This window comes from Megascapheus bottae, chromosome 9, assembly GCF_031878675.1.
Source record: "Megascapheus bottae isolate mThoBot1 chromosome 9, mThoBot2.hap1, whole genome shotgun sequence".
Lineage (NCBI taxonomy): Eukaryota > Metazoa > Chordata > Mammalia > Rodentia > Geomyidae > Megascapheus > Megascapheus bottae.
In genome coordinates, this window is record NC_143517.1 from 45,055,633 (window position 1) to 45,081,081 (window position 25,449).

General features: G+C 34.8%; 1 protein-coding gene across 2 annotated transcripts in view; it reads right to left on the minus strand.

Moving 5' to 3' along the window:
* Positions 1-25,449, minus strand: part of Angpt1 (angiopoietin 1) — a 211,740-nt gene that overhangs the window by 43,890 nt on the left and 142,401 nt on the right. Inside the window, exons 4-5 of one of the 2 annotated variants that reach the window (XM_090339262.1) lie at positions 21,794-22,023; positions 4,494-4,618 (exon numbers count right to left, since the gene is read on the minus strand). In XM_090339262.1, the coding sequence (XP_090195388.1) occupies positions 4,494-4,618; positions 21,794-22,023 (355 nt within the window). Of the gene's footprint in view, positions 1-4,493; positions 4,619-21,790; positions 22,024-25,449 lie in introns of both variants that reach the window. The other variant, XM_090339261.1, reaches the window with a different exon arrangement.

Sequence of the window (25,449 nt, forward strand, 5' to 3'; positions counted from 1 at the left end):
CCAACAATTGGGAATGAAAGCATTTTGAGGGTTGGCTAAAGGTGTGCCTGAGACAACAGAGATAGCAGGCGGTGTGGGGACAGAAATCCGCTCTGACTAAAGGGACAACCTCAAGAAACTGTCAATCAGAGGACAAGTAACTCAAGTATTCCCAGACAATCAAAGGCATGCTCTTCTAAGCGAGCAGGACAGTTGCTTGCAGGAGGACTTGTCCTCCAATTTGACAACACTACCTAGCTGTGGATATTCATCAACAGGAAATGAATCATTTCCCAGGTTAAAAATTTTAAGTCCCATCCCCTCTGCTTTTTCCCCTCCTACTAATCCTTTAAATGTCTCCATTTTTCTTTGTCTTTAATATAATCTCTAGCTAGGCTTTCATCCTCATTAATTCTAGTTCATCCCTTCTCTTATTTTTTTTCACTCAATGAGCATTCTTGAGCATTAATTCTGTATTATATTGGAGGAAATCATGATGATTTCCTCATCGTGTCCTCAAAGCACTTCAGAATTTCAATAGTAACTCATTCCACTGGATTAAGGGGACTTTGGGATCTTTTGTTTTCAACTCTAATAATCTGAACAATAGAGGCAGTGATTAAAATAAGAAAATTGAGAGAAAATCTAATTTATGATCATGGTTTTGAATATACAGCACTTGATATAGAATATTATAGCATACTAATTCAACAGGAAAAGTTTATTGAGTAGTGAGAGATGATTTATAAGAAGTAGATCAAGGATATATAGATAACAAAACAAAGCAAGAAGGAAGGAATAGACAATTATGATATTTTTGTTGAATGTTTAACAGCTTACATGCATTGACAATCTTAAAACAACTCTAAAAATAGATGAGTATTATTTTCATTATACAGATTAAAATAAAGAAGGTATAGAGTAAATTTTAAGAGATATTGAGATTATATCTTAAAGACCCAGTGGGAAAAAAACCATGAGGAGATAGAATTTAGCAAGGAAGGTTATTGGGTTGGAAGCTGAGATGTAGAGAGATTGAGGATACCAGCCAATATAAACTATAATCCTAATTCTACTTCTGTTCTTAACTTTTACTTAGATTAAGCTAATGTACCATATTACAGTAGTGTTTGGTGTATAATACACATTATTCTTATGTTTTGGATGTACTTTACAGACAAAATACATGTATTTATATTATGTGCTGTCTGTTGTACATATGTTATATTTTTCATTTATAAGTATATTGAATGTATATGACTTTATAATTTTATTAAAAATTATTATCAATAGACTGGAACATCCAAAACAAAAATATTCAGAAGTTGGATAATATTTCCTTATGATATTATTGGCTTCTCCTTATTACTATTGGCATCTCTAATTTTGATCATGCTACTTTTAAGTCATTATCCATTGAAGAAGAAAAAAGCACACTTACTATTTTATCTACAGTCAGAAGTGAAATAAAAAGTCTTTGCTGAATACATGTAGGACATTCCAAACAATTAATGGTCAGTTTCGAAATGATCTGAGACATGAAAGTCCTGCAAAGTTCATTTGCCAGTTTTGTGTGGTCTGTGCCATCTGGCATGGTCTTCCATAGTCAAATCTCCACTGCATTTGCTTTGCCTGTGGCATGTATTGACTGTCAACTCTGGCTTAACTCTTTCCAAGAAAGGATTGAATTGGCTCCTGTCCCAGGCAAGGTCAAAGCTTTCAAGCATTAAACACCTTTTAAACATAATACAGAGGTTTAAACCCAAACAAAAAGGGGAAATCTGATTCACATAGCTTTTATGTTGTGCTCCATACAAATTGAAATGATTAGCATTGTAGACATTAATTGTTTTTCCATAACCTTACATTGAAAAAGGGTCAACACATTTGTTACAGTATTTTTCTATGAATTGGAAGTTCAGAAACCAAACTTTAGTATTGTACAGTGAAACTTATGATTTATTTGTTTGTTTGAAATGTTTAATTGTTTGGATGAAACTAAGCTGGGTATAGAGGATTTGATTTTAGAAACTTATGAAATAAAAAGAGAAATCCTACTTCCCATAGCATTGAATAGAAGACAGAAGGAAATAATCATGAGCCATTCACATCATCAAATAAGAACAAATTTTCACTTTCTGACTGCTTGAAAATTGTCCCAGATTTTCCATATCACATTTTGAAAAGACAATACTTTCAAATATTTATTTTTTTGACAGGGCACAATGTCAGCCCACACAGTAACTATTATACTTGCAAGTCTTATGCTGCTTAAAATATTTTAAAAATGCATTGGTGTTTTTATCAGGAGTCATAAATAGCCCAGTTTTATCAATTAGTCTCTAAACATACATATATTAGTCTATAATCATGACTTATTTTGTTTGCCTGCTTGAATTGCTTGTCTTACCAAAATTTCTTAAGGCATTAGAGTGAGCAAAGACATGTATGGTTTAGAAAGCTAAAGTTCTAAAAGATAATTTTCAACATTTTTGTATAATTGAGTCGATTGATGCTAGTCTTTGATTAATAGAATATTTGGAACTTCAAAAGAGAAAAAGGAAATGCAATTCAAAGTGGAAGGGAGTAAGGTTAAAATGAGAGAATGAATCTGTATATTTAGTTTTCCAAGAGTAAATGCTTGCCTGTACCACTTATGGCACACATGTATCTACTACTTCATTGAGCAACAGGTCAGATTAAAAAATAATGACTGTTGACATTGTAATCATTGTTCATAGACATACAGTTCTGGCTTAGACCTCTTGCTAAAATGGAGCAATAGAGTGAAATGTTTCAAAGGCAGTGTTCATATTCATCAACTATACCATTTGGGCAAGTCATTATTTTTAAATAGAGATAATGGGAACCCAAATCTTATTGAGTTGTTAAAAAAAGCTTACACACTGAAAGCTCAGTAAAAGGACCTAGGAAGCTGTTAAATAATCAGCACAACTGATTCATCATATTCATTGTATGACTTAATTGTATTCATCAGCTTCTAAAATACATTGGTGAAATTCATACAGACATTTTTTTCCTTACCAATGTCATCATAAGTGATTTCAATAAGGGATTTAAAAGAAATTGATATTCTACCCTTCCAATATCGTAGGCACATTAATTACTGTGAATAATAGAACTACATTAAGTTTATGTGAGACTATCCAAGATAATGAAGATAAAGCAAAAGAAGGAAGTCACAGAGCATGGGCAGTTATCTCTCAAAGTAGACACACTCAGCTGTTACCTATTTTATTGCCAGTGAAATGAATTAAAATGATAGGAAGGTTACAGATTATGTGTGAGAATGCCTTCCCTCGGGAAAGCCATGTGTTAAGAGCGGTTTCCACAGGAATATAGTTTGTCTCTTCCTGGTACATACTGATAATCCTGCTATTCTGTTTAGGCTAGTGTTATTTCCTAGGCCCAAACCTTGGAAACTTTATTCAGGAAACATTCACTATTGTGTATTTAGATTATACTTATTCAAGAACAATCTTGAACTTCTGTTTTACGCCAGGAGTAAAAGAAATCAATGCCGTTCTACAATAACAGACAGTCTTCTTGTACCTTGGATATTTAGCCAAAGCTTTTATACATCTTAAGGGATTTGTTTTGTTTTTCACTTCAAAGGTCTCCAAATACCTTTCTCTCTAATAAGCATCCGTATCATGGTACTTCTGGAGTATTTTATAATTACCTGTAGAAAGTTCTATCGTCTTTACCCAATGGGGAGACTTACTTCATATTTATTCCACTGGATAATGATCGACAAGTGAATGATATGCAGTGAATTGTGATGAAGGATGGCAAGGATAGATGTTTCCATGGTTAATTGGAAGGGGTATGTCATATATAAAGACAAAGTGACAGCCGGAAGAAAGTGTTTGCTTACTTCTAAATTTTCTTTGGGTCCTTTTCAACAAACTGATGAACTCTGCCTCCATCCACTCTAATGTAAATATGGAGAGCAAATCCTTTCAAGATGACAAGTTAAGATAGGATATGTTTCTCTCATTTTCATCAGAGAAGCCAATGTCAAAATAACTTCATATGCCCCGTTCCCTCCCATCATCTACAGTGTGGATGATGCTATGTCCTCCTAGATCTTGGGATTTTTGAAGATCACTTCTAACTCTTCTCCATACATTTAAAGAAAATGTGACCTCAACTTAGAATCTGAAACATAAACACTTTTAAGCGATGAGACATCCCAAGAATCACAAACAAAACTCCACCCCTTACAGACTGGAGAAACAATATCTCTAGGAGAAAAATGCTGAGACAAATGTATAGAGAGAATATTGTATGTACATGTATAAACAATGTATGCAATATATAATATATCTGTATATCTATTCATATAGATATGTATATATACAGATAGATAGATATCCATCTAGATAGAGAGAGAGAGAAAACATGATAGATACATCCAGTTTCACAAGTTCATAATGTGATTTATGATATTTCAACCAGGATTGATGTACATCGTATAAAGAAACATTTACCTTTTTGGGTTCTGGCATACTATTAATATAAACAGTGTAGATTCCACTTTTATTAAAACCAGCTTGATATACATCTGCACAGTCTCTAAAAGGTTTTTCTTCTCTTTTTCCTCCCGTAAGCAAAACTGTAAAAAAAATTTTTTGCAAAACATAAGTAAGAATATCAGTATCACTGGCACTCAAAATGCTTGAAGGCTTTCAAACTTAGCAAAGAATGGTTTCATTTAAATGTCACTAGTGCATCTACTAAAACATCAAAACAACAGATATTAAGGTTTTACAATTTTTTAAATGGACAAAAAGCTATAGAATCATTGCTAACTAAATACATTCTTCTATCTTCCCAATTTTGGCCTTTTCTCCATATATTTTCCAAAACAGCTCAAAAGATAAGTGACCTGGTTATATAACACTTGCAACTATTAGCAATTTTTATATCAAGTGTTACGTTCTACAAATTTCAAAAATATTTACATTTCGTATGACACTGTTTCTTGTAGTTGCAGGGATGAACAGGAGCCTCCCACATGCCAGACCTGAGACCTATCACTGAACCACAGTTCGGGAAGAGCCTTTTTAAATATACTAAAACTTTCCAAGTGCTAGTGGATTGTGCTTGCCATTCTTACCACTTGGGAGGCAGAGATGGGAAGATGCAGGCTTGAGGCCAGCCCAGGCAGAATAGTTCTCAAGATCCCTTCTCAAAGGAATGCATGGACATTGGAGGTAGTGGCATAGGCCTGATATCCTACCTATAATGGGAAGCCTAAAGGCTAGATGGAGCACAGGCATATACCCAGGAGCTGTATAGAGACCCCATCTCAAAAAATAACCACAGAAAACAAGGTTGAAAGGCTATCTCAGCAGGAACAGCTTCTGCCTAAGGAATATTAGGTTCTGAGTTCAACACACACTGAAGCACATAAGCACACACACAGAGCTACAATGAACAAATGAACAAACAAAAGAAGAAATACAAAGTAAGATTAAAAATGGACTATGGAAATTTAAAATGCTGAAAATATAGGTAACAGTTCTTCTGTAGCATTAAACAGCTCCTTTTTTTCTTTGCAACAAAGTACATTGAAAATAATTAAAATGGGAAGATAGAAAAGAGTTCACTAAGAAATGCTCGACATCTCTGGCCATAAAAGAAATGAAAATCAAAACAACTCTAAGATTCCACCTCACTCCAGTTAGAATGGCCAGAATCAAAAAAAACTAATAACAGATGCTGGGGGAGATGTGGCCAGGAGAGATCACTATTACACTGTTGCTGGGAGTGCAAACTCGTTCAACCACTATGGAAAGCATTATGGCAGTTCCTCAAAAGACTAAACATAGAACTCCCCTATGACCCAGCTATTCCACTACTTGGCATTTACCCAACTGTCCAGAAATAAGGGCATACTAAATCCACCAGCACAACGATGTTCATTGCAGCACTGTTTACCATAGCAAAGATATGGAACCAACCCAGATGCTCCACAGTTGATGAGTGGATCAACAAGATGTGGTATTTATACACAATGGAATTCTAAGCTACTGTGAGAAAGAATGATGTTGCCCCATTTGTTAGGAAATGGAAAGACTTAGAAAAAATCATATTAAGTGAAGTAAGCCAGACTCAAAGGAACATAGGCTCAATGGTTTCCCTCATTTGTCATAATCATTAGAAATCTTGGCCTCTCCTAGCAGAGATTTACAATAGAGCAAAACCTAGATACATAGGCCATATAGTATGATGCTAAATGAAAGGACCTCCAGGATATAGAAACAAAAGCCATATAATGAGGGATTGTTGTCCTTAACGTACTATGTTATCTCTCATCTCTTTTGCTGTCCCTTGGCTATCTCATATTGTTACAGTATTTCACCTTGCTATCTGACATATTGGATATATACGTATTTGGTTATTTGAAATCGGATAGGGAAGGGGGAAAAACATGATGAAGGGCAGAGGTGGGGGAAGGGAAATGGTGACCAAGACACGAGAAAGGGTATCAATGCATGTGAAGTAATGCACCCTCTATCTGGTGATAGAGTCTAAGACCCTTAAGCAGGTTGTATAAAACCTTAAAAATGAATAATTAGATTTATAAATTAAATTGCCAAAGAAAACTAGTTACCTTAATTTCTAGAAATACACACACACACACACACACACACACACACACACAGTTGTTGGTCATGAGGCCTGGGCACTGTTCCTGAGCTCTACAGTTCAAGGCTAGCACTCTACAACTTGAGCCACAGTACCACTTCTGTTTTTTTCTGGTGGTTAATTGGAATTAAGAATCTCATGGACTTCTGTGCCTGGGTTGGCTTTGAATCACGATCCTCAGATCTCAGCCTCCTGAATAGCTAGGATTACAGGTAAGACATTGGCACCCAGCCTATTATTAATATTTTAATGATATAAAAATATAACACAACTCATGTTTAGTAGGTCTTAGTTAAAAAAAGACATTTATAATCTTACAATTTGCTTATATGTCTTACTTAACATGTGACATTCATACATTTTTATGAATTATTATTCTTAAAAAGTATAAATTATCTTTGTAATTTGTTTCATTTAATCTTTTTTCTAAAAATTATTTTGTAATCTAGCCCATACAGGTACTGTTACATAATAAATACCTGTGGTTCATTGATTCTTGGTCAGCTTTGGGGATAAAAATATCTAAGTTATACTTTGAACCAATGTTTCTAAGTTGATTTTGATACTTGAGAAAAAATTAACAATGCTCAGTTGGCATTTTCTCTTCATAATATTTACTAATTTTTAAGTAGTAGGCAGCTGAATCACTGTGGAAAACTCTATGTTTCAAATTTTCAAGAATAGTTGTTTCAAAACATATTCATGGTAGATATGTTGCTATAACAAACAGGGATTAAAGCCTTTAATAACACAATATTCTATATAATTCAGATAAATGCTAATGGTTATACTAATAATTTATCAATTATTATTAACACAATAAATGAACTAAAAAGTCTTGTTGGTTTATACAATAGTGAAGAAGTATTTTATAGGACGTATAGATATGCATAAAATGTACATATTTAAAAGCCCTTTTTTCTAATCCCAGTGGGCATGCACTATACTTAAGTATAGTATTCAAAAGCATTAATGCACTCAAGATGTTTGTTCATTTTAACTCTGTGTGCCATTGTTTTTCAAAGAGAAATTATTATTAAAAGTTTGGTCTTTTCTTTCATTGTAAAAGTAGAAACTAACCTAATTAGATACCAAAAATAGGGATGCACAGCAATGTCAACTAAAATTTATGATCTTTTGAGAGAATAAAAACCACAGGAAGATGTGGGCAACAGGAACACATTGGTAAACCCATTTTTCTTTTTTGGGTGGGAAATACTAGAAGTCATTTATCTGTAGAAAAAATGCTTCTCTTGTTAAATATACCATTTCCTGCTCTCCTGGATGTGGTTATGTAAGAACATATTGCCTTCACTCTTCTCTCCCACCTCCTCTTCTTTTATATTTTACACTTCAGAAAGATGTGGGTAAGGGATTTTTGTGTGGGAAAGGAAAGCTATTTGCTACATATTTTAAGTAATGATGGAGGGGGGGCGGATGCAGGCTTTTATCTTATTTTTCCCAAAATAAGAGTAGAGGTTCTCTACTCAGAAAAATAATTTGAATATGATATAACAAAAAGATACATCTGATAGTTCAGTTATTTTATGCATTTGTGTTCTTGAAGTAACATTGATCTTATGTTATTGAAATTAAAATTTGAATTTTTGAAAAACTGGCATATATTCGGTCTAGAAGATATAGTTTCTTTTCAAAACACTATCTTTTTTTTTGCCATTCCTGGGCCTTGAACTCTGGGCCTGGGTACTGTCCTTGGGCTTTCTCAAGGCTAGAGCTCTATCACTTGAGCCACAGCACCATTTCTGGCTTTTTTCTATGTATGTGGTACCAAGGAAAATCAAGTGCATGCGAGGCAAGCACTCTATCAGTAGGCCAAACTCCCAGTCCTGTCTTTTGGTTTTTAAGTCTAATTAGCAAACAATACTTACAAGTTTATCCAGGATTTTAAGAAAATTAAATTTTCACCCACATTTTATCTTGGTACCTTTGCTATATACTATGATTAAAGAATATCCATTGATGGTGAGAGTTAGGATTGAAAGGCATTTGCTTCTGTCATTTTATCTATTTCAATAGGGACTATGTCTTGTTGATTCTTGCCACAATTATCTGGTATTCTGTTTCAGTGTCACTTCTCAGTCAATGTCATGTTTGCATTGGTTTTTATTTCTTTCTGCAGAATATATTTCAGGTTTTCTACTTTTTGACAAGACTAAAATAAATCTTCCCCTTTCTACCTGATTTTACAAAGCCATTTGATTCTTTGGCTCTTTTCCTCCGTATTTCAGACATTTTCTGCTTATCTTTTCTTCGCATGATTGTGTGTGTCTCTCCTTCCTAGTTCCTTTTCTGTTTATATGATTGTTCTCTTTATCTTTACTGGTTTTTCTTCCCCTCACTTGTATACCTATAGATGTTTACTATGATTCCATCTTTTGATCTCTGTTTTATAGATATATCTATATCTATATATCTTGTACAAACTAGCATGATTTGAAACTTCTAAGGAGATTTTTATGAGTCATATGCATTTTAGCAATGTGTACAGTTACCTTTATCTTGACATCCTGATGTATATTTCTACTTGTCTCTTGGTCAATTTCTATTGCTATCTCAGCTTTTATTCCTTTTATGATACCTAATATTTCCTGTGCTCTCTCTCTTTTTCCTTTCACTCTTATTTCTTTTCCCTGTCACTGGGTAAAAATTAATACAGTGTAAATAGAAGACAATAAGTGTGAGGCATTGTCATTGGTCTTAGTTAATTAACTTAACATGCACTAGACAATGGAGATATAGAAACAAGAAAACTCAAATGTATTCATATTGCGTTCATAGCTTGATTCGAGCAATATCTATTATTGTAGTGGGCCTTTCATGATAGGTCATGATAACACTATTCAGAATTAGTATCTTCATGACAAGGGAAAACTCCACTGCAGCTGCTTTAACAAAAAGGATCATTTATTAGATGATGTCATTGAATAAACCAGGAGCAAAGTTTAGGCAACGCATGATCAAGTTTCAAGAAATGTAACTAGGAATCTGTTCCTTTATCTTTGGGACTTACTTTTTCTTGGCTCATTACCTGGTCACAAGATGATAGGGAAAACTTGCGAAGCTATAAAGTTACTAATGTAAACATAGTAGAAAAAGAAAGTGGACAGACCATTGTTATCGCAAAGGCACAAATCAGGTACATTGGAAACATGCAAGGAGAATAGCCTCCATCTGTGAAGCAGAGTCAGGGAAGGCTGGCCAGAAGAGATAACACTTGAAATAACAAAACATGCCCAATCATTTATCTGAGCTCACAGTTTGAGAGCCTGGTATGTCATTTCAAAGACTTCACTCATACCAGTATCAGCAAATAAATCTAGAGAGTCTTAGGAGGGATCCATTATTTATTCTTTTCTTTGAGCCTTATCTGTACAAACAAATCTTTGCCATCTAAAAGGAAATAATGGGGACATAGCAGGTGCACGTCTGTCTTTCACCAGCCAACATTCAGGCAATAAGCAACCTGAGCCTCTGATGCCAGCTGTTGTTGACTGTATCTTAATCTTTACTTCACTTGATGAACCACCAGTTTCAATCCAGATGGTATACAAACCACCAGGCCCACTTGAAGGCAAGATCATAAAAGCTGAAGTGGAGGGTCACTTCACTTCACATGAACCATCAAAAGAAAACTTCCTGAATGTTAAATTGATAATTTTGAGTCTCAAGCACCATAGCAGAGAACACAAAGAACAATTATCCTTGCTACCAAAGATAATGTGAAATACCAGAGCCTTTCTCTCTATCCATTTCTCAATAAGTTTCTGTAAGAAATCAATTATTCATTCCTTTTAAATTTGGAGTGTGGCTAATGACTCATATCTTTCCAGTATTTAGCAAACATGAAAATACATGTGGACTCAGTTATTTGTTCAAGGGAAATGCTTGTGAAATTTTTTTTGTATCACTCTGTTAAAAAGATCATAGAATTAGGAATTGACCCCAAGCCTGTGATTTCAACAGGTCATTGAAGGTCACTGAGCACAGAGGTGAGCAAAAATGGTCAAACTGTGGAGGTGGTTCTGACAAGGTGCAAACAAACAATTGATTAATTAGTTCTGTTATTCTCACAAGGGAATGAGGGCATTTTCTTAAGTGCCATTTTCAAGACACTCTCTAGAATCCTAACCAATTTGAAAGGGCTTTTAGGAGTGGGAGAAGGTAATTCCTTCCATTTCAGGAATGTGGAAAATTAAACCATTTCTGGGTGATCCAAATTTTAATATTTTGTTGGCAGGTAAGAGGATGAAGGAGATTTATCAGTGACTTTATTAAATACATATACAAACATGCATAAATACTTAAATGAAATCTTTATGCATGTGAATTGAAAATTTCAAGGTTGGTGCCTTATCTCACAATAAAACATAAGCATGCAAATCTGATTATCTCTGGGTTGATTCATCTACAAAAATGGCAATTGCACACATCTCATGTTCACATACATCTATTTTCCACAGACTGGAAAATAAATATAAACATATATATAATAGAAATATATAAAGCTTATTTGCTTGATTTTTGAGTGGTTAGATTATTGCCAAAAACTACATGTTTAAAGGAAAGGATAGTGGGTGTGTGTTTTTGTTTGTATGTGTAGATTTAGGGTCAACTAATAGCAGATATGAGGATAACTGAAAATTAATAATAGAAAGCTTGTGTAGATATGAGAAGAAGCAAAAAATTAAAAGTAGGCAAAAATAAGAGGCAGTAATATTGTGAGAATTAAATAAAGAGACAAATTGTATACAGTTTCAAAGAATCCCTGATTTTATAATATGAATTATTTTTTATGTATTGATAATGATTTAAATTAGTAGGAAAATATTTTTATTTAGTTTTCTCTTGAAAAGCAAAGGAACTTTTAAAAGTCATGTAGAACATCTATCAAAATAATTTTAAATTTTCTTAATTTTTCTACTTATAGGGACTTAGTTCAGTTACCTGAGGAATGCATCCTCCGTGATATGTGACTATATGTATATAATATTTTAATTACATATACATGGTAGATAGGCTATACAGTCTATGTAGACATGCAAATTCATTTGCTTTCATGGATGGATATTCAATTTCATGATACATTTTTGACATGGAAAACTAATAAAATGCCAAGAAATTCTACATATTTCTACTGTATTCAACATATTCCATATTGGTATATTTGAACACATTAATATATCTAATGTCTCCTGTGTATAACATAATTAATATTCAAGAATAGAAAAATAACTAAAAATTGAAAATGGAATTAGTTGCAAGCTTTCTTTGATCAACTAAGCATTCAGTATTTTTTGAAAAAAATCTCTGTGTTTTTTTCTCTGAACACCCTGTTGGGAAATTGTGAATGTTGTAAAGTCCCCTGCCATTTATTCAGAGGGTCATTTCATTAACAAAGATATTTCAGGTGTTTCATGTATGTTAATTTTCCATGTAATGTTTTCAGCCTGGTTGAAATATATTGATTTTGCACAAGACTTCCTTTCCATATGGGAAAGCTTAAAGGGTATTTTTTATGACTTCATATGAGTGGAGGAATAACTAATCTCAGCAAAGGCTGTTAAAAAGGGAAAATCCTTGAGCAACACAGTGAACATTGAAAGCAATTGTCAGATGCTCTCTGTCTCTGTCTCTGTCTCTCTGTCTCTCTGACTCTCTGTGTCTCTCTCTCTCTCTCTCTCTCTCTCTCTCTCTCACACACACACACACACACACACATGCACACACACACACACACACACACACACGCATACATCTTCACTCTGATGTGCTGAGCTAATAAGATCTGATTGTCACCACAGGTTTTTTCACTTTGGTTCTTCTGCTTGTGGTATAGTGTATGTGAAGAATAGACTTGATTGCTCTCCATTAACATGACATGCCACTCGGATCAGAGAGCTACTGGAGACACTGAGTGTCAAGCAAAAGCAAGGGAAGATTTGAATGATCCAAACCATGAAGTATGGGCTTTCGTCTGGAACACCAGATGCACTACATAGCTTGGTACTTTATGTTATGCAACCTTGCAGCATTTCTCAATGGGACTCACATGTCTTTATTTCTGCTTCTTTTTTGTTTTTTGTTTTGAAAACTGCCTTGCCCTGCTCTTCAAGTTGTATTCATCATAGCTGCTTTTACTGAGGAGCAAAGCATCTAAGTCTAAATCCTGGATTAATCACAGTTAAGATTTGTTTTGTGTATGAGTGTGTGTGTGTGTGTGTGTGTGTGTGTGTGTGTGTGTTCTTTCTTTTAAATTGTAAATAATTGTATAAGAGTTGACACTTAACATGCTTGCCTAGCATGCACAAAGACCCAGGTTGAGTCCTTGGTACCACATACATAGAAAAAAGCTGGACGTGGTGCAGTGGCTCAAGTGGTAGAGCTCTAGCCTTGAGAAAGTCCAGAGACAGTGCTCAGGCCCTGAGCTCAAGCCCAGGACTGGCAAAAAAAAAGAGTTTCCACTTAACAAAAAGCAATTTATGAATACACTGCACCTTGATTAATGCCACCACTTTCAACATTCTCACCCACGCCTCCCAAGCCATCCTTTCCTCACTTTATTTTGTAGTATATACCTTGAATAATTGACTGCATTCTCCTCCCTCCCTTCTCCTCTCCATTTGTCTACCCCTCTTCCCTTGACCACACCTCATCTTTCCCTACTTGAAAACAAGAGGCCATATCCCTACTTGAAACCAAGTTTCAAATCCTGTTCTGGTTGTCAAAGTTAAATGCTCAAATCGAAGTAGTAATGAGTCCAAGAAAACTCAAGATAGAAACAAATATGAAAGAAGATCTGAATCAACTGATGTTACACTGAATAATTTGGTCTCATAAATCCATTACTAAGGTATACCATCCTTGCTATCAGAAATAATCCCTCTGAGAATGAGAACATTCAACTCAGCAAGATAAATGTGTGATATAAAATATGATATTTGTTTTCTTTTATTTAAAGTTAATCATGAGTTCACATAAGAGAACTGAAAATATTTTTTATCACTGGATTTAAAAGTTCTTTATAACTATCAGAAAATTCTTATAAGAAAAATAAATGTTTACTTTTATGCTTTTAAATAAAGATATATGGTTAAAATATTTCTTATTTCTTCTCAAACTGTAACAAATTTCAGGATGAATTCACTCAGTGGTCTGTGAGATACATTCACAATAAATAATGATAATAAAACATTTTGTCTTTATTTGCTCTCAGAGTAATTATACAATTGCACCATTGTCAGTTGGGTCACTGTAAATTACCATAAGTTTTTTTTTTAACTAATGTCCATGGATTTATAACTAGCTACTTAATTTGATTGCATGTGTATGTGTCTAGGAAATGACTTAAATTTTAAATTCTATTCGAAGTTTTTGTGTTTTTGTTACTAACCTCACTAAGAAAGCCGAAAGGAAGCTGGGAGGTAGTTTGCTCCTAGATGCATTGGAATATCGAGGAAATAAACTATTTTTGGTGATCCTTTCCACTGGCGACATTCAAACCCATCCAGAACCAGGATATATACTTTCTGAGATAGTTCTAATATTGAAGCTCTTAATCCTGAAGAGAATAACCATAAAATTTCAAACCTCCGCCCAAAAATGTGGTTTAGAAGTAGTTCATGGGAGAGGTCAAAGGCTATTATTTTTTAATTTTGTTATCATCAGTTCAGCTCTCCACTCTTTACACTTTTATTTTTTGCAGGAATTATGACTTCTCAAAAGGCAAATACTATGTTCCTACAAAAAAGAAGAAATATACTATTTCCCAAAATAAACAGTTACTTTCCCCTGAAGCCATTGGGTTTTATGAAAGGAAATGCAAGAGAGTGAGGCTCATTTTAAGGAAATTGTAAATGTTTGACATAGAATTTTCTGCCAAGATAAAGCATTTCCTTCATTAAATGAGAACAAGTGATCACTATTGTGTTCAACAGATGACTTCCTGCATTTTTCTTTCTCTTTCTAATGTTAAATTACACATTACAAGTAGTGACAAAAGGAGTATTTCACTCAGTCCATCCCTCAATCCATGAAAGTGATATGTTTTTGTCAATATTTTTCTGAGTGACATTAAAAAGTTTTAATTTCCTCTCACTGCTTTCGATGTTTGTAGTCATTCTTAACACAAGGGACTAGCAGTTCAAACTACCTCATCATTTAACTGAATGATTTACTTCAAGAAGTCAATAGACACTGCACGGGAGGTAAATTCCTTTCAGATGGTAGAGTGATCCTGAGAACAGAGCCAAATGACTTCTCAGCACAGAGAAGAGAGAAAATGCTTCATTTCCCCTTTTAAGAAGGCTAGAGGACTGAAAATAATGATCAAACGTTCCATACCATCACAACAGCCCCTGGGAAAAACACTAGCTCAAATCATGTAAATCGCTTAAAAATTTGAACAATAAGTCTATTTTATACAATGCGAGTTTTTATTTTAAACTGACACTCCTGGGAAGCTCCTGAGACGTGGATTTTAAATTTCTTAGAAGGAAACTAGACATATAATCATGGTTATGGTTTTCAGTTCCTTTTGCTTCTGTTTACACTGTACTTCTCCCTACTAAAATTGTTACCTGTTCTGTTACCACACACATTTCTTGTGTGGAGGGAAAGAATGGTTTGGTTTTCACTTGCTCTCATTTATCTCAGTCTCATCCTGTGCCATTGTACAGGCCCTGTCCCAGCTCTAAATTTCACATTTCATTATTTTTCTTTTAGGCTTACATTTTTTTTCCCATTTTTCAATACAGAATACCAAATTTCATGCCTTGATTTGATTTCACACACCTATTACATTGTAAAATGGGCTCATAACCTTGGTATGTAAATTTACTACAATTGTATATAAACAAAACTTGTGTCTGTGTGGTTACACTATGGGATTGTGGTGAGAAGGAAAAAGAAGACAGATTATACTGGCTTCTGCAGTGAATCATTACATTCGTAGCCAGTATATCCTAGGCATTCTTTAATCTTGTAACATGAATGCCTTACTATGTACTTACCATTTCTTTGTGATGAGAACATTTTTTGCCAGCAGTGGGGCTTGAACTCAGGGCCTGAGCACTATTCTTGGAATTTTCTCAAGGCTAGAGTCACTTGAGCCACAGCCACAGCACAACTTCCAATTTTTTTTTCTATGTATGTGGTGCCGAGGAATCAAACCCATGTCTTTATGTATGCCTGGCCAAACCACTACCACTAGGCCAAAGTCCAGGCCCAAGGACTTATTTTTTTTTCTTAAACTTACAGAGTCCCAAAGGGTTAAAGAGTCATTTTCTAGACATTTCCCAAATGTCACCACTTTCATTTTTGAAAAGAATCTTTGGGTCATCCAGAAACCCATTTCTCTACTTGTCACATTGTCCTGCAGATACCCGGTCAAATAGGTCAAAACTACTCCTGGTCTTCCTCCAGCAACCTCCTTAGTTGTTGCTGGGTTTCAGTAATATTGTAAATGTTTTCTGTTTTTTCACCCAGAATTTGAGATTATTGTATTTGATTCTCCTATTATAATAAGTAGCTACTCCGGTTGACTCTTGGTTTAATACATTTCTTTTTTTACATTTTATTGTCGGGATAATGTATAGAGGGGTTACAGTTAGACATCTGTCAGGTAGTAGGTACATTACTTCTTGCACATTGATATCCCTTTTGTATTTTTGTCCCCATTTCTCTCCTCCCACCCTCCCCCAACCATCTTGTTTTCCTCTCTTTCCTTCCCTATTTCAAATAAACAAATAAATGTATATAGAATATACCAGGTATGCTTAATACATTTCTTTAAACTTTCTTTTTACCTTGTTGGATCAGATATTTGTCCTAAGAGATCACTTTGAGAATCCAATGAAACCCATTAATTTTACGTTTCATTCTCAACAAAGTGGAGTGGATATTGAGTTCTCCTGAACCAGACTCTTTGGATTCAAATTTCAGTTTTCCCACTTACTAGCAGTTTATTATTTAGAGATTATTTACTCTCTGTTCTTAATTTCACATGAAAGAATATGAAAGATGTTGGGGGAAACACATGTGCTTTCACAGTGAGTGCTATCAAATTTAAATGAGCTAATATACGCAAAGGGCTCAAAGTTTGACTTGGGCTTCTAATTTACTAACATAATAATGACAAAAACATCATCAGTGGAGCTGTGGCTCAAAGTGGTAGAGCACTAGCCTTGAGTGAAAAAGCTTAGGAACGGCAGGCAGGGCTTGAGTTCAAGCCTTATGACCAACAAAAATGAAGGAAAGAAAGAAAGAAAGAAAGAAAGAAAGAAAGAAAGAAAGAAAGAAAGAAAGAAAGAAAGAAAGAAAGAAAGAAAGAAAGAAAGAAAGAAGGAAAGAAAGAAAGAAAGAAGGAAAGAAAGAAAGAAAAGAAAGTCAGACACAAACATCTATCGAGTGTCCTGGTTTCAGGATTTTCAATTGTGCAGCACATTCTTTCTATAAATATTAGTAATTATTGGGGTCACTTTTCTAAAATGAAATGTGACCATTACTATTACACATCAATAATGATGCCTCGTTATTGCTATGAAGGATAAAGAATACCACTTCTCTGGTCATCCTCAGTTTACCTAAACTTTATGTTTACTATCTTTATTCTGAGATGTTGCTCATGGAGTACATATACCACCTCCATTCCATGCTATCAAGTTTCTTCCCAAATTCTCATGTTGTTTGTATTCACTGCAGGGCCTTCTACTTTATTTATTTATTTTTTAATTTTGAAGCCCCATTACTTGCACAGAACTTAGCAACCTCCCTTACATTGTTGAAGAAAGGACTAAGTCAATAAAAGTAAAGAATAAGCAATGCCAGAGTCCTATGGGCATTAATGAATCTCTCCAAGAAGTCTCTATGGATGCGAATTCTGTCCTTTACTATTGCTCTATGTGCTTTGCTAGTGCCTGGACAACTATATTCCGGAATATAGTTGTTTATTCATTGTTTTATTCCCCCATCAAACTTAAAAAAGTTCCTTGAAGCCACAAATTAAAAAATACTTGTTAAAAGTCATTATTCTCAGTGATCTGAACAATACCTGGCACACTATAGGAGCTTTGCAAAATAAGTGTTAAAGAAAATAGGATAAACATCCTTATCTTTCAGAAGAGAACCTAAAAAAGAACAGTTGTTGCTGAGGTCTTTTTGTTTTTGAATGAATGGACAAATTTGTGAATTGAATTTTAGCATAGCAAGAATTTGTTCCAAGCTGATCTGGACATAGAGACAATCGGTCTGTGTTCTTTTATGAAGGAGCTTGAATAGCATTTTCTTGAAAAATTACTTTTCTTCCCTTACTTTGTTTTCCTTTTTGCATATTCTGTTACTAACTCTCAACCATAAAATACAGTATTTGCCTTACATGTGTTCAGACTCTGTGGTGATGTCATAATCACTATGTACACTGATGACAAGTCATGGTCAATGATACTCCATCACCCAATTATTACCAACTAAAATTCCAAATCTTACTCTCATGCCAGTATCCATGTAAACTATTTAACTCCAGCAATAACTGTGAATTGTCCAAACTATAAAGCAATCAGCTAAGTTCGGATACTGTGATAGCACTCTGAAGATGCTATTTCTTTAGTGGGTAATGTTTCTAAGAATAAATGAGACCAAATGTTTGCTAACAAAGTTTGCCCCAAATAAACACATTACCTAGAAACTGAATGGCATGGTTGCAATGCAGTTTGAAATGACAACTTGCTTAAAGTACCACTATTGACTGTTTGAAACAAGAAGAGGAAAGTTTGTTGAACTGCTTCTAATAGTGGCATTTAGCATAAGTTTATCTTGTGACATTGGATGTTTCTGCAGGAAATGTGCTATGAAGTTAAACACAAGCACTCTGCATCTTCAAAGACAGATTTAGTGTTTGGACCATTTGCCTAGATGGGGGCATATGTCTAACCAACACATCCTAGGAAGTGGCTTTTGTACCATGTAATAGTATGTTGTCATATATTTATTACTTCTTTGATTTCAGTGATTTCAACTTCACTCTTGTTAAGAATTTAACCAACACGATGAACAGAAGTTGTATATATTTATGATACACAACCAACTCTTTAGGTAAAAATTATACTGTTTTAGAGATCAGAAAACTAAGTCTGAAAGAAGTTGAATAGATGAGGGTATTACATTTAGACATTTTCTCTGGCAGGAGTTTTACTTATAGGGAGCATTATATTTGTCTTTAACTGAATCTTGTCCTCTAGAGGAGAATGAATGGGTCAAGTTCAAAGAGGGAGTAGTGGCATCAGCATTGGACCTTTTGTTTCCTAGCATCTAATTTAATTCTTTTCCCATTATGATGCACTATACATAATTATCCTGACTTTATAAATGACACAAAAATTAAAGTTAAAATATTTGCCAATGACAGAGGAAAAGGCTAAAAATCTATTGCCTTACATTGTATAATACTATATTCAGGCTCTTGGGATAAATGATTGAGTCAGATTGAAGCCAGAAAACCTTTAAGGTCAATTAAAATTTTTGGTATGATGGATTTTGATACAGCTTGTGATATTTTTGGAAGATCACTCAGAGAACTCGATTTGAATTTTTCAAATATACATTAAAATGCATTTACTATGGCATATAGAATATTTACTTATGTATAACTTTAAAGGTAATATACATATTATTCAATAAATAAAATCTTCATGATAAATTTTGGGTCATCAAGTAGACAAATGTCTTACTGTGATTTTAGAATTAGAATGACAATCAATGTTCATGTTAATAACTGATATTTAACTCAATATAATGCTATTTGCTTTTAACATTTAAAGTTCAAAATAACTGAACACCAGTGAGGCTCTGGTGAACATTAAGACATGCAGAGAATTAACAAGAGCAGCCTTCTTGAGAGCCACTGTCCACTTTTATGTCTGTTGTGAGTCCTATAATAACAAATTATTTCAGTGGACTATTTAATAGAGATTCAAGGGAAATACAGATTAAGCTAGACGCAAATGAAATTTATAGCTATGAGAACAACAACAAAGAAAATAATTCTACTAGAAAACCGGGCAGTCCCACAAATCCTGCACTTAAAGAAGGATTTATTTTAGGATTGCATCATTAAAGGGCAATAGATATCTGGAGACTGGTATCATCAGACAATTTCAAACTCTGTTATTATTGGTAGTGTTTGGAGGATGTGCTCTGTCACAGCATAGACGCAGTTTCTTTTCTCACACCCAGAGTGAATGGGAAGGGAAGTATCTATCACGACTGCCATCAAAATTGTTCACTGGAGTCATTTGAACAGATGTTTGGTTGTCTGGTGTCTGATCCCAAACTCCAAAGCGAGGCAGATATTTTAAAGTCACACTCTTTGCCTCCAAAAGCTTCAAGGCATATTTATTAGACAAATACTCAGGAACTAAGTTCAGTTGTGATAAGTGGGTAGACATATGAGCTCTGTGAGAATCACCAGAGCTTGATGTCTCTGAAATCATGAACAAAACACTACCAAACTCCTTTTGCTTAAGTCTCAGGATGATAAGAAAAATGTGGTTTCAATCTTTCCCGAATGTATTCATCTCAATATGAGAATAGATAGGTCTCATATTAATACTTAATTTATAAATACTCATGAGCTCTATTAAAATTCTCTGGCAAAATCCCACCATGCTTTCCTTCCCGTGGGTGCTCATGCGGGCTTTTGGCAGACTCTGTGTGATCAGCAGGTTTTTTCCTTCCCAATCACATTACTGAGCACACCCAAATGGAACTCTCAGAGCTCACTGTTTAAAAGATGTCACTTTACAAAGTATATTAAAGACTTGTTTAGACTATCTAAAGGAGATATAAATTTATATCTCCACAGTAATGGGCTGTAACAGAGAAATGTGAAATGTCTTGAAAACAAGATCATTTAATACAGACTTATCTTGTATATTCCTATCTCCACAGGAAAGTATGCAGTTGAGTGAGGAGTTCTTCATGCAGCTCAAGCGTAATATCAAGTCAGAGGAGGCTCCACCATAGTGCATTGCACATACACACAGACTCAGCCATGATGTGACTAGCTTTGAAGGTCACAGTCACTTCCAGATGTGTTATTTTCCTGCACTCTCCATCACTTGTCATTCCATCTGCACTCATGGCTGATTTGAGAGGAGAACTATATGGCTTGCAGCTCTGAACTGGAAAACCTGAATTGAGGCTGAGGGAGGTTCTGATGGCAACTCACTCAATAATTGTTAGGAGGATGGTATGAAAGAACCACGAGTGTCTCCTAAAGAGGTATACTTCTGAAGGTATCTTCCAGTGATTAGAAGGACCCAGACAGTCTAGTGACATTTAAAGATTTGTAGTTGACACCACTATAAAGACATTCAAGCACTAACATCCCTAGATGCCATGGTGAGCCTTCTGCACAAGGTGAGGTAAAAATGATTGTAGAAATTCTTAGCCCACTCCCCAGTGGTTCACGCCTGTACTCCTAGCTACTTAGGACCTGAGATCTGTGGATGTAGTTCAAAGCCATCCCAGATAAGAAAGTCCATAAGACTCATCTCCAGGGAACCACCAGAAAAGAAGTAGCCCTCTGGATAAAGTGGTAGAACACTATCTTTTAATACACTAGCTCAAGGATAGTGCCCAAGCCATAAATTCAAACCCCTGTACTCGAAAAAATATTCTTATGCACAGTGATTGTTGGCAACTGTCCCAATAGTTATAAAATAAGCCCTCTCTTGAAACTCTCCCATGACTCTAGACTTTGTCTTGTGACCTAGTTTGTGTTCTATATAGTAGGGTGTCTAGTATCATAGCATCAAATGTTTATCCATCACATTGCAATAGACTTAAGAGACGTAAGGGTGAAAAGACCAAGAAGAAAATACGAAATTAGAAAGTCTCTTTTGAGACATATTCTGTCTGGATTTACAAATTTCAAATTTAGGAATACATTGTCTAAGGTTAAAAACAGAAAAATTGTCAACAAAACCTAATAAATGTTTCTCAAGGTAAAGTTCACTTGCCATCTTACCACAGCAATCAATGTGCTAAATGGGCTAAAACTGAATCTCTACTTGCCTTTACAATAGTTATGAAATTACAGTCAGGATGAAATTCTTACCACCTTCTTTAGTGCAAAGGTCGACAAGGTTGTGGACTGTGTCCATCAGCTCCAGCTGCTGCTTCTGAAGGACACTGTTGTTGGTGGTGGCTCTGTTGAGTTGTTTCTCCAGCTCCTGGATTATATATGTCTGACGAGTAACTAAGTCTTGAAGGTTCTCTTTTTCTTCCTTTAAGGTATCTAACTCTTCCTTGTGCTTTCCTTCCATTTCTAAGATTTTATGTTCTAATAAACTAGAAGAAAGTGAAAAGAAGCATTATTTTAGGTGTTTTACAGGTATTATATAGCAATTCTCCATGCTACTCATACTTCATAGAATTATTCTACTTGTACCTGTGTGTAAGACCCAAATTTTCATCTAAATATTTCATCATGAAAATATTTTAAGTGATACAGATGAATCTACCTGGTTTTAAACTTTGACTTATATATACAGCAGATCACATGATGAATAATACAGGGGTGAATTTGATCAAAGAACATTCCAATTATGCAGAGAAATATCACATAATGGAATTCCTTTGTCAAACAAACATATGCTGATTTCAAAAGAACTACTATGCTGGTAATGAACAAAATCATATTTGTTTCCTAAATATACTGTATTGCCTGAGGTATGGATTATACCCAGAGTAGCTAAATTAGACTCAGGCAATTTTGGGGGGGTAGGTGGGTCATGGGACTTGAACTCTAGGCCTGGGCGCTGTCCCTGAGCTCTTCAGCTCAAGGCTATAACCCTATCCCTTGAGCTATAGCCCCACTTCTCTTTTATTAGTGATTAATTGGAGATAAGAGTCTCATGGTCTTTAGTGCCCCAGCTGGCTTTGAACCATAATCCTCAGATCTCAGGGTGCTGAGTAGCTAGGATTACAGGCATGAGCCATCATGCCTGGCTCAGGCACTTATAATCTGGAGAAATGACAGTGTAACTTTCAGCAAGGAAATGGGTGTAATGAGAAACAAAACAGTATAGAGAAGCACATGAACAAATGTACCAAGTATCCTTAATGTCTTAATGTTTCCTGTTTCATGTGAAATTCTCAAAACATTCACATTGACTACAGTTCATAGCTGTTCTGAGGAATGCAGAAAGACAGAAATGACTTAGGAGAAACTATAGGAGCAAAAAGTAAACTATCAGAAGATCCAAATTCTTATGAATTCCGATTCTGCACTGCAAGCACTAACTTACTTCATTTCTCAAGTAGAACTTCTGAATGAGGTTTCCCGGCACCACACGTTGTGAAATCATTATGTCAATGTTTCAGGAAAAGAAGATTATGTATGTTCTTTAAAAATGGACTTGATATGCTGTGCTCAAACTGATGCAATCATAAGAACCTTCCTTGTCTTGGAGTTCTTTAAATAATACTCCCTATGCACATTGCACTTGAGACATGATAGAGAGTGCAGAAGCACTCTTGGATTCTAGCTAAGAACCTGAAATAAAAAGCATTTACACTTTATAGAGTGTCTAATATAATAGTATTCCACAGGGAAAAAAGGCTGATTTCATTTTCTTAGTTCATTTTTCAGAAGGTTCAATCCTAACTTGGTTTACAAGGTGTTATTTAAATGCAACATACCGGAATGGGCACTTAATTTACCTTGGAGAAATATAGAATGAATCATTTTTCTAAGTCTTCAGAAAAGGAGACACTAGGGAGAGTTTTGAAATTAATACTTAAATTATACAATGATTATTTGAAGAGTTAAACTTTCCAACTGCTTGAACTATGGGACAAGCTGTAATGTATGATGAGTTTTTATACAGATGAAGAAATATAGCAAAAATTACTCATTGATATTCTTGCTCTTTGCTAATAAGCTGTTATCCAAAAGAAAATGTGGACCAGAGTATGACAGAAAAGTTGGCTGTCAAGCTAAACTGGTATAAAAGATGAAGCTAGTAATTAAAAATATTGGCAGTGTAGATTCCTCATAGGAATGTTTCACTTTGACACGTATTAGGTGATTATCTATGTCTTTGTAAGGTACAAAAACCACATATTTCTTCTGGAAACCCAGTAGAAATGAGACCCTATTTGAAGTGACCAGGTAAAAATTTGGATAGACTTTAGTATAGTGATTTGAGAAACATGTGGTAGTCACATAATTTTTTAAAGATTGATTTTAAAAGGGAAAAAATTAACAAGAAAATTAGAATAGGATGAAAGGAAAAGTATTTAAGGGAAAAGTATGATTCATCATCTTTGAATTTCCTCTGGGCCAATAACTGCTTAGTGCTGGACAAGTTCATGCTGACAGACAGAGAGAAAGAGGGAGAGAGAGACAGACAGATACAGAGACAGAGAGACAGGCAGAGACAGACAGAGACAGAGACTAGACAGAGCGAGACAGAGAGAGTGACACAGAGAGAGAAAGGAATGGAAGGGGAAGAGTGGAGAGGGGAAGGAAGAGAGGAGAGGGGAGAAAGAGAGGAAAGAGAAGGAAAGGGAAGGAAAGAGGCAGGAGGAAGAAAAGAAAGATTCCTCCCTGGTCTCTGTTAGTTGAAAATATCGTGCCATTTATTGAAGAAAGTATTAATTGTAAGTGCAAAGGTTTTCTCTGTGCCTGGTGATTTTTGGTGTTTACTCTGAGAATTAACCACAACAGATGTTTTGGCTCAGCCTTAGTTTCCTTTTTAATTTCTAAAATTGTGATCAGATTCAGGATTCTCAGAAATTAGAGTCATTAACATATAGGAAAAATATCTTTCATATTCACAGGATATCTAGTGTAAGGAAATTTTAGATTATTAACTATCAAGTCATGGTCATGTCTGGTTAAAAGTTTGGAAATTATAGAATCAAATAGCACGAGTCATTACCTCCAAATTAACATTTTTCTGTGTGAAATGAGGTAAGTCCTTGCCTTCCATATTTCCTAATTAGTAAGCAATATCAAATTTTAGTTATAAATTCTATTTACTGGTTGCTAAGTGTTAAATAGTTACAGAAAATACGTTGTTATCCTAAGGATTTATTTTTAGAGAGAAAACCCCAAACTAATAAAATATACAAGCTGTAAGACACTTCTGTTTCATATATGACGTGTATTTTCAGATTTTTGTATCATTATTTTTCTACTTTCTGTTTTTAATATATGTCTTGTATACAAAAAAGGGGTGTGTGAGCGGCCACCTCAAGGGACATTAGTTTTTCACTTTTCAAAGAATTTGGAAATAGCTGAGAATGGGAAGTGAATCAGTAAGTTCTAGTGCCAAGGAAATAATTCTGGATATTGTCTTGTTGAAAAATAAGGAGACTAGTTTTTCTTGACAAAAGATATTAACGTGTTGGAACATCTATTTTATAAGCCACTAAATAACCTTGAGTGCACCACAAATACAGAGTATTAGACTATCTGCACAATGTGCCATCTTGAAAGAAACTTTAATGTTGATTGCATAAGTAATTTTCATGAAAGAAGTCATTCAGTTCCTTTGGCTACAATGACAACTACAAGCCAATTGGAAAAAGGGCCCTAATTGACAGGAAGTGATCTTACCAGGAAGTTATCTCTTCCAGTCATTTCCCCTTTTATTTCTTACTCAGTATACCAGTCCTTCTCTACTAATGCAGTTATTAATTTTTTATATTAATGATGTTCTTTTAGGCTTCTTCAGGGAGACCATGTCTTCTTGACCTTTTTATCTC